The sequence below is a fragment of the Castor canadensis genome, chromosome 5 (genome assembly GCF_047511655.1).
Source record: "Castor canadensis chromosome 5, mCasCan1.hap1v2, whole genome shotgun sequence".
Lineage (NCBI taxonomy): Eukaryota > Metazoa > Chordata > Mammalia > Rodentia > Castoridae > Castor > Castor canadensis.
Window position 1 is genome coordinate 165,683,765 of NC_133390.1, and position 19,063 is coordinate 165,702,827.

Below are 19,063 nucleotides of genomic sequence, written 5' to 3' on the forward strand. Positions count from 1 at the left end.
CTTAGTTGATGACAGTACTATGTATACAATATATATTTCACTAGCTTACATTTCAAGCCTGACTGGTCTACCACAGGAAACACACATGATCTTGGACCAGTCACTTACTTCTCTGGGACCCAGTTTTCTTCAAAATAAAAAAATGACACTATGTCTGAACTCATGGAATGATAGTACATTAGGTTAGACATCATGTGGGAAAGCATCTCATCCAGTTGTTTAGAGTGGACACACAGTAACAGTAACTCAGTGTCCATTTCCTAAAAAGGAAACAGCATTTCCAGTACTTTCAGTGCCCTTGTGTGAGTTCTCCTGTGACAGTGTCAAGTGGTTGATATGGCATTGACGGGGGTTTAGTTTGCTAGGACTGCTATAACAAGTTATGCAAACTGGTGGCTGGAGACAGCAGAAACTTATTCTCTCCCAGGTCAATAGGCCAAAAGTCCAAGACCCAATCCTCTATAAACATCACCAGTTATGCAAGGCAAGGCCATATGCCCAAGGGCCCAGAGTCTTCTGGAGACCATGCTCGCTCTCATGGTAAGTGGATGGGCTGAAGTGATCCTGTTGCTGGGGTGTATTTGTTCCTATGTTTTCCCTGGATTTCCCCTGGCTCCAGTTCTTTCCATCCCTTTCAATCAGGTAACTATCAGGCTTTGTACTTTTCTATTCTAGAAATGTGTTTGGGACAGAGATATGAAGCTGCTTGAAGCCAAGGCTTCCCTTTTTCTCCCTTTGTTTTAATAAAGTCTGAGCTTTTTATAGAGATTATGTCATGGGCTGCATAAAAGCCATGCCAACAAGACTGTGTCTCTGAAGGCTAAGGTGGCAAGGGATGTAAGGCACAGAGAAGGGTCTACTGGTCCCACCCTGCTTGAAGGCAGCACCTAAAGATAGGCAGATCCCCAAAAGAGTGCTGGGTGGGGTACCTGGGGTGGCTGGACCTGGACAAGTACTCCCAGTTTTGGAAAAAAAAGCAACAGAATCACAAAGAGACCATGGGGACACAGCAGCAGGCTTCTTGGAGGATATCACAACAATCAGTGTAAGTCCCTAGGACATTCATAGGACCCTAGGGAAGAAGGTGCCTTAATAGTGACTAAAATTTAACATCTCAACTCCTTAGGAGCTCAGAGTCAGAGTCTAGTTAATGTAAGGAAGAGAAATAAATGTAGCATTTCTTGCATACCCAGGGCTGCAGCCTGAGCTTCAACACTCCCAATTTGAAGGATCCTCCCAAGACTTAAAAGAATTTAAGGGTTTAGTCCTTTTGAGAGGATACCAACAACACTGGTATCTCCTGTCAGCCCCCCGCCCCACCCAAGGCCTTCCTGCTGGGCTCTGGACTGTACCTCAGCACTGCTATGCAGAAACCCATGACCCATGCCAAGGATTTAGAGGGCTGGATAGGGACCTGCAATAGCTCCAGTTAGTTCCATGGATAGCACAGAGCACTGCAGAGAGAGTTTGCAGTCGCAGTAGCCCCATTTCCCTGTGACAGCTCCAGTAGAGATGAGACAGGGAAAACCACATCTGAGTATTGGAATGCCAGTCCTAGGGGCTTCCCATGGGGAAAGATGAAAAACAGGATGGTAGTGACAGTGTACAGCCCTGTATTCTGAGAGCTGACCTGGAGGAGGTGAGCAAGACCTCTAGACAGCAGTGCATCCTGGGCACTGAAAAGCCTCTCTTGCCTATCATGGCCCATGGCTAGCGACCTGCTGGGTGGCTCCCCTTAAGAAGCAGCACTGAGTACCAGTGAGCTTGAGGGAAGAGCCAGGTTTAGTTTAGTCTCAGAGACTGTAGAAACCAGAGAAGAATTTAAGAAAACCAACACTGCCTAAGCCACACCCTGTCAGGCAGGTCACATTCACTCTCACTCTGGTCCCCAAGTAAAAGATGGGGGCAGAGGGGTTGAGGTTCCAGGTTTATTTGGCTATGGTATAAAATTAGAATAAGGTGACTTGTATGTATTGTGGTTTGGATATAAAATGTCTCCTGAAGGCTCATGTGTTGAAGAAGACTTGGTCCCCAATTCAATGTTTAGGGCAAGTACTTTGGGGAAGTGATTGGGTCATGAAGACTTTGACCTCATCAATACATTAATCCATTGATAGATTTATAATTGAATGGACTATTGAGAGGTGGAGGAAACTGAGGAAGATGAGGCCTAATTGGGGGAAGTTTCTCAGTTACCCAGGTGCCCCTGAAGGCAGCCACTTCTTCCATCTGTCTTTCTGACCCTGGTTGCCATAAGGTAAGCAGCCTCTTCCACCTGTGCTACTGCCACCATGATGGTCTACCTCACCTTAAGCACACAGGAATGGATCTAGCTAAACCTCTGAAAGCATGAGCCAAAATAAATCTTTCCTCCTTAAAGTTGTTTCTCTTAAGTATTTTGTCACAACAATGGAAAATCTAATACATTATATCCATGATAAGGATTTTGAAAGCAAAGAACAGGATATTTCAAGTAGAACAATGAGGGAGACCTTTAGGTTGACAAACGAGGAAACATCTCTGTAGAAGAAATCAGACAATTGAAAGGCAGAGGAAACCATCCCAGAGTGAGGGAGCAGCATGTGCAAAGGCCTGTGCCACAAAGGAATATCCCATGTTCAACAAGCCAAAAACAGCCAGGATATTGGGAGCATTTGGGTAAAGAAGAAAAAGGATCTTAGAGCCCATGGTGAGGAGTTCAGAGTTTACCTATGTGCCAAGCCACTGGAGGGGTTCCATGCCAAAATGACATGGTTGTGGTTCACCCCAATTAAGTTACAGCACAGAGTTTGTCACACAAAGGGGACTGCTGAAAGGCTGTAGAACATCTGAATAAACAGACTCAAGCTAGAAAAAAAGAAAGATGGATCTTTTCAGAAAAGATGGAAATGGCTGGATTTACAGAAGGAAAAGTAAAAATTCAGCCTTTGCCCATGAGAAGAACAAACAGCTTCGTCTACTCCAAATTCATTTTCATGCTTCTCTGCCTAAGCAGCACACAGAGCCACTGAAATCCACAGGCACATCATGACAGAATAATTTCAGTGATTATTATCAAATGCCTCTATTTAGAAAAGCTCAGAAGATTGTATTAGCACAATCCAATATTTATGAAATGACACTCTGCTGTAATGAGGGGCTGAGCAAATTAAGATTGGGAGCAAGATTTGTGTCTTTGGGGAAAGTCAGGGGCATGGGAGGAAGGTAACAATGTCACTCAGCTGCCCAGAACCTTGGCTTTCTGATCTGTAAGATGGGAAGGATACCAGCCAAGGGAAAATAAATGATCAGTTTAGAGCACCCAAAGACCTTTAATAGCTTATCATTCATTCCTTCATTACAAACCCACTTAATTAAGACTATCTGCCATCCGCCCATGCATTCATCCAACACACTGTTGTTCTAAACACACTCTGCATGATACACTTGCATCATGTGCAGAGATACAGTTGTGAATGACCCTGTCCTGGTCTCTAGTCACACAGGACTTTGCATCTGGGAAAAAATAATGCCAGTCACGATGCATGGCAGTGAGGAAAGGTGCATGGCAGGGTACAAAAGAGATCATTCCAAAGACAGCCAACCTAGACCAAAGTCTGCAGAGGATGACAGGGGAACAGGGTGCAGGAAAGAGTCCATGAAGAAGAGCCATCTTGTGTGAGGCAGAAGTCAGAATATTCAGGCAACTAACAGGAGCCAGTGTGAAATGAGCACAGGGGAAGCAGACCCAGCTGGGAGTAGACCTTGAAGTAGGATCAACTGTCAGGGCCTTGAGGCAATAGCAGGGCTCTGGTCTTCTTTCTAGAAGGATGGGAAGCCTCAAAGGTCTCTAAGCAGGGACTAGAAAGGGAGGAGGTAGGGAAAAGGGAACATGAGCAGGCCTGTATTCTAGAATAATCTCACTGGCCTCTGTTCAGAGGGTAGATTAAGGTCAAAGTCAAAGAGACTGGTAGAAAGTTTTCTCAGTTACCCAGGAGAAAGCCAGAAGTGGTCTGCACCAGGAAGTGGTGGTGGAGGTGGAAGTCTTTAGCAAACCCAAGATGTACTCAGGAGGTAAAGCACTAGGACAAGGGATTGATAGGAAAGAGAGAATGGTCTCTGGGCTTCTGAATCAGCTCCTGATTAGGTAAAGTGGGCTTTCCTAAGAGAAGGATAATGGAGTATACCTGGAATGGGGAATGTACACACACCTGTAATCTCACCACTCTGGAGGCTGAGGCAGAAGGATTGCAAGTTTGAGGCCAACCTGGGCAACATAGCAAGAACCTATCTCAAACAAACAAACAAAACCCTCAAATTTGTAGCTGTTGTGTTTGAAGAGCCTACAAGATCCTACAAGACTTCAAGTGTACTAATGATGAGCAGAAAGAGCACATAAAACACATTTTTGGGGGGTTCATGGGCTCTCTAATTGGAGGAAAGAGTCTAGTATCTAAACCAGGACATGTTGGAGAATAAAGTCAACACTACTAAAAATCATGATGGGGCAACAGACATAGAGCCTGTTTCCTTTCACCTTAATAATATTTAGCTGTGAATGAAGATACTTTAAAGCAACTGAGGCCAATAGGAGAAGGGGACCAGGAACTAGAGAAAAGGTTAGATCAAAAAGAATTAACCTAGAAGGTAACACACATGCACAGGAAATTAATGTGAGTCAACGCCCTGTATAGCTATTCTTATCTCAACCAGCAAAAACGCTTGTTCCTTCCTATTATTGCTTATACTCTCTCTTCAACAAAATTAGAGATAAGGGCAAAATAGTTTCTGCTGGGTATCCAGGGGGTGGGAGGAGAGGAAGGAGGCGGAGTGGGTGGTAAGGGAGGGAGCGGGGGCAGAGGGGAGAAATGACCCAAACATTGCATGCACATATGAATAATAATAATAATAATAATAATATTTAGCTGTGGATGACTCTGCTCAGGCAAATAAGGTCCTACCAGATCTGAAATGGTCAATTTTGTGTTACAGCACATTTTTATACCAAAGTCTTGTGTCAGTACTCAGAAGAAACTGATACAACATGTGTCCTTAATAGCAACTATGTAGAGACATCAATGGCTTCCTACTATGGAGCCAAACTTATCATCAGTGAGGTCACTTTCTCACCTGAACACCTCTGAGCATCTTCTTTACCTCCAGCTTAGTGACATCAAGAAAACCCCTTTCCTAGAGGTGGTCAAGAAGACATAGCAACCTGGCAGTATACTGTGTCAGTCTAAATATGGAGGCTTAAATGTTGGAAGCACCAGTTTGTAGATAGTATCTGAAGCCACTGAGGTGGTAAAAGCATCCGTGAAAAGAGCACAGAGCAAGTCAAAAGAACTCCAATGTTTATAGGCAGAGTGAACTGACAAAAAGCATGGAAACAGAGCCTCCACAAGGGGCTGGGGGAAAACCAAGACAGTGTCTCTACATAGTTGCTATTAAGGACACACTTTCCCTTGGGTGGGAAAGACCTGTACAGAATGGCCTCTCTTCATCAACAGCCAATTTTCTTTCCAACTGTCTTAAATTTCTCAGAGCTGCAAGTCTTCCTGGCTTGAAGTTTGCCAGGTGAACTTCAAGATTTACCTTACCCAGGCATACCCCTCTAAAGGTGTTCCCCCTGAATGTAAGTACACCTCCCCTAGGTACTTCCCCTAAAATATGCCAGGTGTGTTTCTCATAGGCCTGCCTCATGTAGGTGTCCATAAAGAATTTACATTGGGCTTTCAGCCCCATTGGTTAAGGGTAAGAGTGAGTTTGGCATACAGGATGTCAGGACACTAACCTTCTGAGTAATAATCAGACTGTGGAAGCCCCCTAATGTACATGCTTGTGTCTATGTGGCCTAGAGGGAAGGAGTGACCTCAGATCCTTCCAAAGCTCTTTCTTCCCCTGAAATCCCAATAGTCAGGGCTTAGACTCTCAGTTAAAAGAAATTGTATGCAAAGGAACTAATGCAGAAACTTTCAAGCGACAGAGGCCAATAGGAGAAGGGGACCAGGAACTAGAGAAAAGGTTAATTTGAGAAGAATTAATTTAGAAGGTAACACACATGCACAGGAAATCAATGTGAGTCAACTCCCTGTATAGCTATCCTTATCTCAACTAGCAAAACCCCTTGGTCCTTCCCATTATTGCTTATATTCTCTCTTCAACAAGATTAGAGATAAGGGCAAAATAGATTCTGCCTGGTAGCGAGGCGGGTAGGGAGGAAAGGGAGGGGGCAGGGGGAAGAGGGGAGAAATGACCCAAACATTGTATGCACATATGAATAAAAGAAATTGTAAAGGTCCCTGTATCCAAGTGACTTGTAACCTTGCTTGAATACCTCTAAGCATGGGGAACTCACTACCTACAGAGTTATCTATTGCCCTGTCAGACAACTTAATCCATGTAAACGTTCTCTCTTCATGAGTCATTGTAAAAGTTACCCATGCCCATCACAGTCCCAGATATGACAGATCACCTACCTGTGGGCACAGCTGGGTCCAGCATTGGCTTCTCCCATGTGTTAATCTGCTCCCAGGTGAACCCATTGGTCCCCAGAGCCACACTATAACCACAGTTGCTATAGTGCTCATCAAAGGAACAGCCGCCTGCAGGCAAAAGAAAGATGGGTAAGTACATCCTCGTGTCTCAGGTTTGGTTCATTGCTCCTATCTCATCAGCTCTTCATTTACAGCTTTGAATTTTAAACTTGGGAGAAGACTTTTAAAAATAGGTGAGCAAATTGGATTTTTATATTTGCTTTGGTGCTCTCAGGAAAGGCGCTGGCATCTCCAGGCCCGCCTATTTGAAAAAGTTAATAAGGCTAGTTACATTGATTTCCATCTTCCTTCCTGAGAAAGCAAACAGCAACTCCTCATTCTAAGTAGGAAGAATGAATGCCGGGGCATGCCTCTGTAATTGCTTCCTGCAACAGTGAGGGAGGGATGCGAGGAGGTAGCAGAAAGAGCACTAGCCTCAGAGTCCAGCAAAACAAGACCACCACCTCAGCTTTGCAGAGCAGTGTGATCTCAGGCCATGTGCTTAATCCCCTGTGTATCTCAGTTTCCCCACCTATACTATGGAGAGAAACATCTACTACATAGATAGATCATTAAATGGATTCCCATGTGAAAAACAGCTGGTACAGAGTCCACTCTCAATGCCCACTTCCTGCTCTGTAAAAGCAGCTGAAAGATCATGTTTCATGGAGGAAGAAGCAAATAGGTGAGGAATGAAGTAATGGTGCCCCTGGAAAACAGTAAAGTCAATGTTGGTAATGCTAACGATGTTTCAAGCTTCTCCCTTTAATTGTGGGCCAGCCAGCATTTCACAATAAGTTATGTTCATTTGATTTTGATAAGGATGCCCCAAGCATATACGCGTAGGACTATAAGTCCCCTCAAGGTGACAATGAAAGAGATGTAGAATGGAGGCTCCAAGGAAGAGATGTTAGAGAAACCAGAACCCACTATATTCTGAAGATGGAAGGGGAGGAAGAGAAAGGTCGGAGGGTCTCCATGAGTACAGAGCAGTGGGAAGGGTATTCCAGGGAGTGCCCTGAGGCTACACAAAAGAAGGGGGCACTAGCAGGACTCAGTCCTACAGCGATCTCATGGCTGGTCTCCCAGATCCATTTCACACCCCAGCTCATCATTTCAGTTGTCTCTGTCTTGATTCCTTGATGCTCAGAGATGTCATCATGTCCTCCCCTCCTTTAAACACCCCTACATTCCTCATCACACATAGAACCACATCTGCCAAAGACTAAATGTCTGTGTCTCACCAGACTCAAATATTGAAACCTAACCCCCAATGCAATGGTATTATGAGTTGGGACTTTGGGGAGATAATTAGATCATTAGCACTCTGCCCTCATGAATGGGATCCATGCCCTTATAAAAGGGGCTCTCAGTAACATGTTCATCTCTTCTGCTCATAAGTTCACAGAGACGGCATCTATGAGGAGCAGGCCCTCATCACATGCTGAGTCTTCTGGCAGCATCTTGGATTCCCCAGCCTCCAGATTTATGAGCTCTAAACTCCTACTGGTTATAAATTCCCAATTTAATGTATTTTGTTATAGCAGCCTAAACAGACTGTAACACCCCAGTGAGTATTGAGCTAGGCAATACGAATTCAATAGGATAGGAGGAGAGCTGGACCGATCTTGGTGGTGCAGGAGTTGATAGTATTAAATTGCTTTGTACTAAAAAACAGGAATGGGGGGTAGGCACTACACAAGCAGCTAAAGAGGAAAGGAAAGGAAAAGGAGAGAGGGGTGCCAAAAGAAAAACCTAAGCAGGTGATGCCAATGCATCACCAATGAAGATTCATTGGGATATGGCCGGGGGGGGGGGGGAGTGGGGGAGGGAGTGACTGATGAAATAGTAGAGACTAAAATATCTGTCTTCACATATTCATTCATTCACTCAAAGATGATTTATTTTTTTGTGGTACTGGGGATTGAACTCAGGGCTTAGTACTTGCTAGGCAAGGGCTCTATCACCACAACAAGGATTAAACTGAGCACTTACTGTAGAACAGACACAGTACTGGGCACTGGCTATCCAGTGATTTATAGCAGAGGCATGCCCTTACAGTTTATTGAGACAAACTTATAGTAAAACTAATGAAGCAAGTTAATGAATAATTACACAATTACACATGTGCCATGAAAGCTGCAGTTGGGATTGGATGAGAGAATGGCTACATTGGAGCAGCCCAAGAAGCTTTCTAACCACTAACTGGAAGCAGTTCCTGTCCTGTACTACAATGGTCCTCCACCACATCTCCAACTTCTCAGTGACAGGTGGCTACACAATAGCCAGGGTGCTGTTGAGAAAATGAGAGAAGAAAGGCAATGCCCAGCATAGACTGACAAGAGTCAACAAACAGGAATGAAAGTCATGGAAGACAAGAAGAAAGGGTAGGGACAATAATAGGAAAGAATTCATCTTGGATAGAATAGAGAAGGATAAGCCTCAAAGGGCAGGGAGGGAACCAGGCTATGAACCAGCTTCCACTAGAAGATAATCTCAGAATGGCTGTAAACTGTCCTGGCACAAAGTATAAGCTTGATAAATATCCATTGAATAAATGAACCAATAAATGCTAATGGTATTCACAGACTGAGCTATGCTTCCATAACAGTGAGTTTACATTAGTCAACCTGCTCTTTCCACCTCTACCTGGAAAGTTCCTTCCTCCTTCCCCACATTGCCTGTCTGACAAATTCCAAACAACCTTCCAGAAATCACATCTATAAACCTCTCTGGCCAGAACAATAGAGTGAATATCCCAAACATGAAAACGCAACATACTCCATTTAAATTAAGAAAACAAACAGTAGCAGTGACAGTTTCAGTTGCTCTGAGAAGGCCATCCTCCTTTCTCTATATCGCCATTGTCTCATGGGAGCCCAGCCCAAGGGAGACAAATGAATCAGGTCAATGCCACTGACAACAGATCCCAACAGCTGGGATGGATCAGTGTGGGGAGCCTGCAGCATCACCAGTGCTCCTGGGAAGAACTGAGATCCAAATTGAGGTCACTCCAGATGAGGGATGAAAATGGGAAAAGAGTGTGGACCAGACAATGCTATATGTATGACTACAGGTTTCATTCTTTCCTCTTATGTACCCTGAACACTGTGTTCCCAGGCCACCCTACACCTAGGGAAGATCATTTGGCAAATCCTAAGAAACTGTAACAAAGTGATGTCCACCATTTGCAGGACCAGTCCATAAATACAATCTCTTACAAGTAATTCTTCTCACTTCCCCTTGCATGCAAGGAAAAAAGGGGTCTCTGTCTTCCTTCTTTGCTGGAAGACAGTCACCCAGAGTGTCACCTGACCAGCAATATCAATATTCAACTTTTCAAGAACAAAATACAAGCTTTTCTTGTCTTAGGCCACTAAGCTCTTAGGGTCTGGTTGTTACTACAGCACAACCTTGCACATTCTAACTAATATAAAAAGTGTCATACCTCAATACAGTGGTTTTTAAAAATAAAGAAGTATACTAGCCTGAGTATTTGTCCTGGTCAGGCATTGTACAAGGCACTGATTATAGATCCTGTCCCACCAGCTTTCATGTAGTCCTCACAAGTGTGTCAGGTACATTTTATCCCTACTTTAAATATAAGGTAATTGAAGCATAAAGTAGCTAAATGACCTGTTCAAGTCACATAGAAGGCAAGTGTTGGAGCCAAGATTAAATTCATGGCAATCTAACTAAAGACTCCATGATCTTCCTAATAAATCAGAGAAAAACTTATTTCCCCAAACTGAGGTCAAAGTCTTCCATTTTCAGGATAATGAATGGGGACCAGGCAGAAAAAGGGCCTCCAAGGTAGTAGAGCCTTTCCATTTACATCCATTCCTTTGCTAATTCTAGAAACATTTAATAAAAGTCTTCATTTTTAGGGACTCAATGCAGAGGCACATTATTGACAGATGTAATGATCTTAGTCCTCATGAAGTTTGCAGAGCAGGACAAGCACACAAACACACACTGATGGTGCAATGCAAAAAATTCTTTAATCACAGGTGTTGACACTCAAAGAAGTTATTAACAAATTTTAGTTAATGGACTTATTAAGCAAATTCTCTGCCACCTTCTAGACAAGACTTAGGAGGATAGTTATACCTCTGGGCATTCCAGGCCTCATGGACCCCAGGCAAGGCCACACTAACAATTGTCCCTAGTTCATTGGATCAGTTGCCTACTCCTCACCTCTCTGTCTCCACACAATTGTAGGTTGACAACTGCTCCTGAACTGACTGTTGACAGTTCTTGGCTCTCTGAGGACCAGGGATACACCTCCTCTTCACAGCCATGACCTAGACTACTTTTCTGTCCCCAACTGGTAAGCTTTGTTGGTCACTTCAGTGTGCAATCTGATCTTTCATTCTGGGGTTCCAGGCCTCCTGCAGTGAGGGCCTAAAGCCTGCAGAGGAGCTTTCTTAGAGTGGAGTGAAAGGCAACCTTGCTCTCTATCTTCAGCCATGATTTCTTTGGGATATTTGGGTCCTACTGCCTATTCTAGCCCATTCTGCCAGAGTTCCTCATCTCTTATGGAGACTTCAGTGTCCCTCCTACAGAGAGTTTCTAGATACAATTCCCTTCCCTGCACTTTATCACACACATCTGAAATTCATCAGGACATGGTTCATGACTTTTAAGTGGAGATCCTGGCTTCCCAGTGAAGCAGCAAGTATGGCAGGTGAGTTTCAAGTTCCCCTCTGGGTTTTGTGTAAACCTAGAACACAGCGCACATTCAAGAGATATTGTCCAACCTTAGTCACTGATCCAGAGACTGATAAACATAGAGGTAGAGCATGGTAGGACAAAGCAAACTGAGGATAAGAAAAGAAAGCAGGACAGAAGGAAGGAACTGCAAACCCATGCTGCAATTCCCCATGTACACATCGGCTAAAAGGGAGTTGCATAGTTGGTTCTGAGCTTCCAACCTCCAATATTAAATGGAAAAGCTGGCCAGCTACTGGACCCTGTATTCATGTGATAAAAGGTAAACTGCTCAGGAAGATGACAACCAATCCAGAAGCTTAGGTCAGATAAGAGCCTGTCTGAAAGAATACCGTGACATACCTCATATCCCAAAATGAAGCACAAAATACCCCATATCAGAAACAACAGCCACACAGGAGTGCATGGCCAATTTCATGAGACTCTTTCTTTTCATCATTCTCAATATAAATTGATGGAATCACCCAAAAGCACACTTCAGGAAAAGCAACTCACTGGAGCCCAATGCCATCTCGATACCTGCTCTCTGTTGATCTGGCTTGACTCAGGGATAAGTTGTTAAGACTATTCAGGAGAGAAAATGCACTTAATCAATATTTTATAAGCCATTATCCCAGGATTTTCTTTCTCTCAACCAACAGATTAAGAAACACAATGGCTATGAGCTCAGAATTGTACACTCTGACAGCAAATGATATTTCCAGATGGGTACAACTTCCTAGCCCACATCTCTTCCCACTTCTGAGCCTTCATTTCCTGGTGTGCACAGACAAGATGACCTCAAGGAATCTTCCAGGTTTCAGATCTAAGTATTCTAGAGACTCAGAAAGGGGACTGGGAACTCTCAGGGGCCACAGATATGCAAAGTAATCCTCCAGGTGTGGTGCCAAGGCCACTGGAAGCTACCAAAGGGAAGAGAAAAAAGGAAAGCCACACTTCCCCTGGACCTGGAGCATGAAACATTCAAACCTGTGATCCTGAGTCTCCTTGCAACTCAGCTCTTCTTGTCTTTTTTAAAATGTCACCTATCTGTTTTGGTACAATCATAGGGCCATAACATCTGCCAAAAAAAATGCCCAGCCATTGCTGCAGGTCTTTGCCACTGGCTTCTTAGGGAAGATTTATGGATGGAGAGGTTCCCAAAAGAAACTCATTTGGATGCTGACCTCATTCAGGTAGGAAGGGCAGGTGGTCCCATTTAACTACTGTCAACTTCATCACAGTCATTTTGGTGGGAAATGAAACCTCCACCTCCACCCCAGGATCTAGGGTGGGCCTTCGAAGAGCATGACCAGCTTTAGTGAGGACCCACACAATTGCAAGAGGACAGAGAATGGTGGCCACTGTCCAAGGACTTGGCATCTAAACAGAAGAGTTATTTCCCTGGCAGGTGGAGGTCAAAATGTGGCAAAGGCCCCAGATGCTCTGATGTGAGTCAGGCATAAAAAGTTAACAGAGAAATGGAAAACTGTAGCAAGGAAATTGGATTTTGAAAATCCATTTGGATTTGGTAATGTATAGCATATCAGCATCTGTAAGGGAAGGAAAAATAGTGCAGGATACATACTTTAGGATACATTAAAGCATAAATAAGGTTTATAGTGCCAATCAGAATTTTTTTTAAACATGAGCTCTTCTTTTGAAAATGAGAGAGAAGTAGAATTCAATAAAAATATAAATGTGTCTGCCTCTGCATTTCTCAGATATGATCCTGTGTATTCTTCAGCAGAATTAAGTTCAGAAGAGGAACTTAAGATTTGTTGGCATTCTGCTGTATGTCAGCACGGTATTTAAGCTATGTAGGTATATATGTAAATTGGCATGTATATTAATGTAGGAAACTCCAACACCACTAAGACAGGAGTCAGCAAACTTTTTGGGGGGCAGCACTGGGGACTGAATGCAGGACCTTGAGCTTGCTAGGCAAGTGCTCTACCACTTGAACCATGCCTGCAAACGTTTTGTTTTTGGTTTGTTTTTCAGATAGGATTTTGCCATAAATTTGCAAATTTGCCCCTTTTAGTCTTGGACTGTGATCCTCCTACTTCTGTCTTCCAAGTAGCTGAATTACTGGCATGAGACATCATACTAAGCAGCAACCTTTTTCTGTAAAGGACAAAGAGTGTTTTCAGCTTTGGGGCCAAATAGCCTCTGTCACAACTACTCAACTCCACCATTGTAATACAAAAGCAGCTGTAAACAATATATGAACAAATAGGTTTGGCTGTGTTCCAGTAAAACTTTATTTATAACAATGGTGGTGGGTTGCATTTTGCCCAGGGACTGTAGTTTGCTGGTTCCTACTCTTGATGAAAAGCATTGCTAGCTCCATGTCATAGATGGAAACCTGTCATCAGACCTGGGGAACCTGTCATTGCCAGCTGGGGAAAAAGAATGATACCACATACAATGATAATAATAATAATAATAACACCTTATTTTATGAACAACTGCAGGTATGCAAGCCAAAACTTACCATCTTTAACCTTCACCAAAGGCCCTGCCATTTTGATTGTAGGCACCTTAAGACACAGTCCCACAGGCTCAGAAAAATAACTTGCCCACTCCACATGAAGGAGTGGAGCCAGGACATCAGCCCTAAGGTGTGGTACACCAAAGCCCAGGAATCCCTTGTTCCATCCCTTTTAGATCAGTCAGTCTCTGTGTCTGACTTTGACTTTCCATAGAATGCTACACCTTTAATATCCACCCACGGAGCCAAGTGAAGATAGAAAACTGGGCCAAACAAAAAAGAAAGAAAAGTGGAAATTTGCCATTAGTTGCTTTACATGGCAGGTACTACCTCTGGTAAAGCTCATAATTTTGACGAACACGGCCAGAAACCAATGTGGTCTTCCACACATGAAGAGGCTCCCCTGGCCCATTTGGCTGGAAATGAAAGCCTCAGGAGCACACTCAAGTGTCCATCCTCATGGAGCTCGATGATACTTCTGGCATGGGGAATGCCGGGCACCTCAGGTGACAAGACTGTGCCTCTCCAGCTACAATTGCAAAAATCCAAGAGAGCAAGGACACACCACATGGGTTTCTACTCAGAGTCTAGCCAATAGTGTGGCCTTGACTTTAGTAAATGAATGCCTGAATCCATTAAAAATGGACCTCCACTCATGCAGAAGAGCCAGGCTGGAGCCCACAGATGGAGCTCTAGCTAATCCATTGGTGTTCTCTTAGGAGCCAGGGTGAACTGTGTAGAGAGGCCTTCCAGCATGGTAAGGATTTAGGGCTCAGTCTTCAGGCTAGATCTTTGAAGAGTATTTATCCTGACTTAGAAGAGAGAAAGGAAGTCACAGGATGAACTAAGGAGAAGCCATCAGGACAACAGGAAAGAGAAAAGATGGTGTTGAGATCATGGAGACCAAGAAGCCATTGGAGGAGAAAGGAGAGTATTAGCAACAGTGTAGACTGAGAGCTGAGGCTGGTCAGGATTCAACTGGGAGCAATGTTGGAGGAGGGAGGCAGGTCCAAGAATCATGATGCAAGGTCAGAGAGATGGCAGCAGAAGGGTATTGAGCAGATGTAAATCCCAACAAAACTGAGAGATGGTACCACTAACCAACACTCAGTGTCAGGCATTGAACCAAGTGTCAGGCACTGTGCTGTGTTTATCAATAGGAATTCATTTAAACAGGACACATCCAGGGCCAGAAACCTTGGGGGCCATCTTAGAGTTCTACTTATCACAGAGGCCACAAGCTTCTGTTGCCAGTACTCAGAAAGCCAGTGAAGATGGAAGCAGCTGTAAACAATATGCAAAAAAATAGGCAAGGCTATGTTTTCATTTTTTTGACAAAGTCTCAAAATGTAGCCCAGGTTAGCCTTGAACTCACAATCCTCCTGAGTGCTGGGATCTCCGGTGTGTGCCACCAAACGTGGCTCTCATAAAATTTTATGTACTCACATTGTACTTTGAGTTTCATATGATTTTTCACATGTCACAAAATAGTACTCTTCTTTCAATTTTCCTAACCATTTAAAGATGCAAAAGCCATTCTTCACTTGCAGACTGTATAAAAACCAGGGAAGGCGTGGACTGTCACTACAGTCTGCTGACTTCTTCTCCAGGGATGTAAAAGTTTCCAGTGTTAATGCAGCCACTAGGTTTTAACACAATAGCATGTGTTACCATGTAAGTGCTTTTCTTACTCCCCTCCCACTTCTTAGCTATAAAATGACTTTTCCTTTCTCTGGGAAGTGAATGGGGAACATGCCTCCCATTGTGGTGGCAGTGGTGGTTTTCTTCTTCTTTTTCTTCTGGTAGTTTGCTTGCTTGTTTATTTGTTTGTGAAAGAGTCTCCCTATGTAGCTCAGGCTGGCCTCAAACTCACAATCCTCTTGCCTCAGCCTCCTGAGTACTTGGATTACAGGTGAGCACCGCCACACCCAACATTCCCTAAATTTAAATAAGCACTTCACCTACATCGCAGTATCTAGTTTTTTGGGTAAGGAGTGGTGCTTCTACTTTACAGATGAGAAAACTGATGTCAGAACAAATAACATACTCAGGAACACATAAAGGGCACAGCTAAGATTCCAATCAACAGCTGAGAACCAAGGTCACCTCCAAAGTAGGCCCACCTACAAAATTTGTAGTGCCAAGGGCAGAACTACAATACAGAGTCTCTTCTTTCACAATTATGAAGAAATAAAGGTGGCGACAACAAGACATTAAACCTAGTGCTGGGACTTGTATGACCACACAGTCTGCATGCTGGTGACAGCCACTCTGCTCTGAGGACACATGTGTCCTAAAGCTAAAGTGCCCCAACCCCCAAGTCATTGAGATTCCATGCTTGTGCCAACAAGTGCTTTGAAGGCAGGGTGATATCTAAGTGGGGCTTATTAATCGTGAGCAGCCTATCACGGGTAGCCGAGTCTCGCCCCCGGAATGAATGTAAGCCAGCCTTGCATAAATTGAATTTCTTTTTTGAATATCTAATTGAATTTGCAGAAGTGTGTGCCAGGGGGGTGTTTAAATAAGTGCACAAATATGATAAGAAGGCCTTCACACCATTATATCTAATTCAGTAAGCAAAAATAATGGCAGGGCACGTTCCAATTAGTGTTTGATTTATTTGCTTTAACAAATCCAATTAGCAGAACGTTTTATAAAGTCATCCAATGTCAAACACTCATGGACTCCACAGATAGAAACAATACTCCTAAGAGAAAAAAAAATGTTTTAAAGCTCTTTGAACAGTGAATTTATTATAAATAAGATGATGTCTCTCTGATGGCCTGGACATCCCCCAAGGACCAGGGAAACAGTCAGTGTCTGGACTGTTCCTTTGATTTTTTTCTCTGTGAGAGACGGTATGGCATCTCAGGTTAATGTGGCCCATTATATTAAACCCAGGAGTGAAAGCCACAAAGGTGGAAGTCAGCCAAGGGACTTCAAGGGACAGTAATGAACTTGCTGCTGGGTGTCTTCTAGACCAGAGACGTGTTCAGACTTCTGAGACAGCACAGTGTTGTGAGACAAGCGTGGGGCTGGCAGGAACTGTGACGTCCAAGAATCTGACCCAATGCTCCTGTGCACTTGCAGCCTCTGGCTTCCTCATCTGTAACCTGGAGGGTCCACTGAGTCAGTGGTCCTCACGTGGGCTCACCTTGGGCAGGGGGTGTTATTCTTGGTCCAGTGACACACAGAAAATGATATTCATTAAAACTAAGGACTCTGGAGCCAGCCAAGAAGCTCTGCTACGTTTTGGGGTTTTGTTTAGTTGTATGACCTTGGCTATGTCATTTAACCCCCATGTGCCTGCTAGGATACTAGAAGTATCCCTCTCTTAGGGTTGTGATGAGGACTGTGTGAACTTAACATTTGTTAAGACTTGAAATGGTGCCTGGCTCATAGTAGGTGCCAAATAAGTAAATTTTAAATGAATATTTAATCCCAGTGTATGAAATAGAAGGAAAAGGTGGCTGGGCATGGTGATGCATGGTGATCCCAGTTACTCAGGAGGGTCACAGCTTGAGGCCAACTCAGGCAAAAAAGCAAAACTCACATCTCAACAAACAAGGCTCACGTGGTATATCATGCCTGTAATCCCAGCTACATGGGGGGCAGAGGTAGAAGGATCACAGTCTGAAGGCAGCTCCATGCAAAAGTGAGACCCTATCGGAAAGGTACACTAAAGCAAAAAAAAGTTAGGGGTATTTCTCAGTGATAGTGTCTGCCTAGCAAGCATGAGGCCTTGAGTTCAAATCCCAATACCACCAAAGGAAAAAAATGAAAAAAATAATGGTGTTATATGTATTCATCTTGCACAGTTGCGTGAAATAAAACAAACAAAAAATAAACTTTATCCGATTTTGTCCACATATCCTGGATATATTAACCATTGTGACATGGTTCTGATCCATCCAATAATCCCAGCTTTTACCACTTACTACCATATGTACCTCCAGGACCATGGTTTCTTCACTTGTAACCAAGGCAGTAAATCAGACCCTTTTCCGAGGCCCTTTGACTTCTGACACCCTACCAGACTGTGACTGCATCCTCCTCCATGGCACCTAGCTACACTGGAAGTGAGTCTGTGTTGAGACCAGCTTCTGACATGGTCCACCGTGGTCTCTATCTGGCACACCATGGGACGTTGCAGCAGATTTCTGCCCTGTCACATGCCCTAGCCTCCTGGGCACCAACTTTACAAGCAGACACCAGGATGCTTTTGTGACTCAGAGGGGAACATGACAAAGGAGCCATGCATGGGGCCAGCTCCCAGCCTCAACCTGTAAAGAGGATGGGGCCAAGAGGGAAGGGACAGTCACTTTCAGTCACAACAGGTGACAATGGTTCATTTTGGAGACCAGCTGGCCAGTGTGACCAGCCTCAACAGTGGCCCTGCCAACCTAAGAAGTCTTTTCTCCCCAGAACAGCGTGGGAACAAATACAAGGATTCTGCTGTTCTCTCAACTATAAAGACAGGCAAGATCACCTGACCCAACTCTTGATTTTACAGGTGGATAAACAGAAAAAGGTCAAAGCTACAAAGAGAAGGGGTCCACAGCTGGGCTGAAACCAGCACTCCTGGCCCCCAGCCAGAGCTGTACCCACTCAAATGCCAGAATAGCATCTTTCATCTTGTGTCACACATGGAGAGGTCTTTTTCATTTTTTATTTTAAGGGTGCAGTAAAAGAAAGAGATGGTCACAGGTCATAGCCCAGCTCAGAGAGGAAACTTTAGATCGTTTAGGGAAAGGTGAGGAAAGGTCTTCCCAACACAGAAGGGATAGCTTGAACTAGTTTCTGGCTGTGGTTTTCAGTGTCTGAAGCCTTCAGAAGACTACATCAACATCTTTGTGGTCTCAGGGTCTTTGCACTTGCAGTCCTTGCTGCCTGAACTCAACCCCCGCTCCGCCACCACCCTGGCACTTCATGAGTCTGGCACCAAGCAACTTTATCAAAAATCAAATGCCTCCTTCCCAGAGAAGACTTTTGAAATATTCAGACACAAGTTGGCTCTTCCCTTCTCCAATTATTCTCCATCATACTACCTTGTTTGTGCTTAAGGAGGCTGGTGCTCACACCCCCTTGTTATACTCAGAAATTGTTTCTTTACTTAGTTAAAATTTATTTTTTGTCTACCAGTGGGAAGTCTGTCAGCTCAAGCAGCAGGGTAGGAAGTGTGCCTGTTTTATTTATCGCTGAGTCCATCCAAGAACTTGAGGAAAACTCAACAAATGCCTCACAAATAAATGAAGGGAGTAGAGTGTAGTGAAACATCTGGGTGGGTGTAAAAGTTGGTGTGAGAGGAGGATACACAGCCAGGTTCTGGTACCTTCTTTGTGAC

The 19,063-nt window shown here is 44.0% G+C and overlaps 1 protein-coding gene across 11 annotated transcripts in view; it reads right to left on the reverse strand.

Annotated features, from left to right (window-relative positions):
• Ptprt (protein tyrosine phosphatase receptor type T) overlaps positions 1–19,063 on the reverse strand; it is a 1,025,960-nt gene that overhangs the window by 748,440 nt on the left and 258,457 nt on the right. For all 11 annotated transcript variants that reach the window (XM_074074791.1, XM_074074788.1, XM_074074793.1 and 8 more), the window contains exon 2: positions 6,459–6,584. In XM_074074791.1, the coding sequence (XP_073930892.1) occupies positions 6,459–6,584 (126 nt within the window). The remainder of the gene's footprint in view (positions 1–6,458; positions 6,585–19,063) is intronic.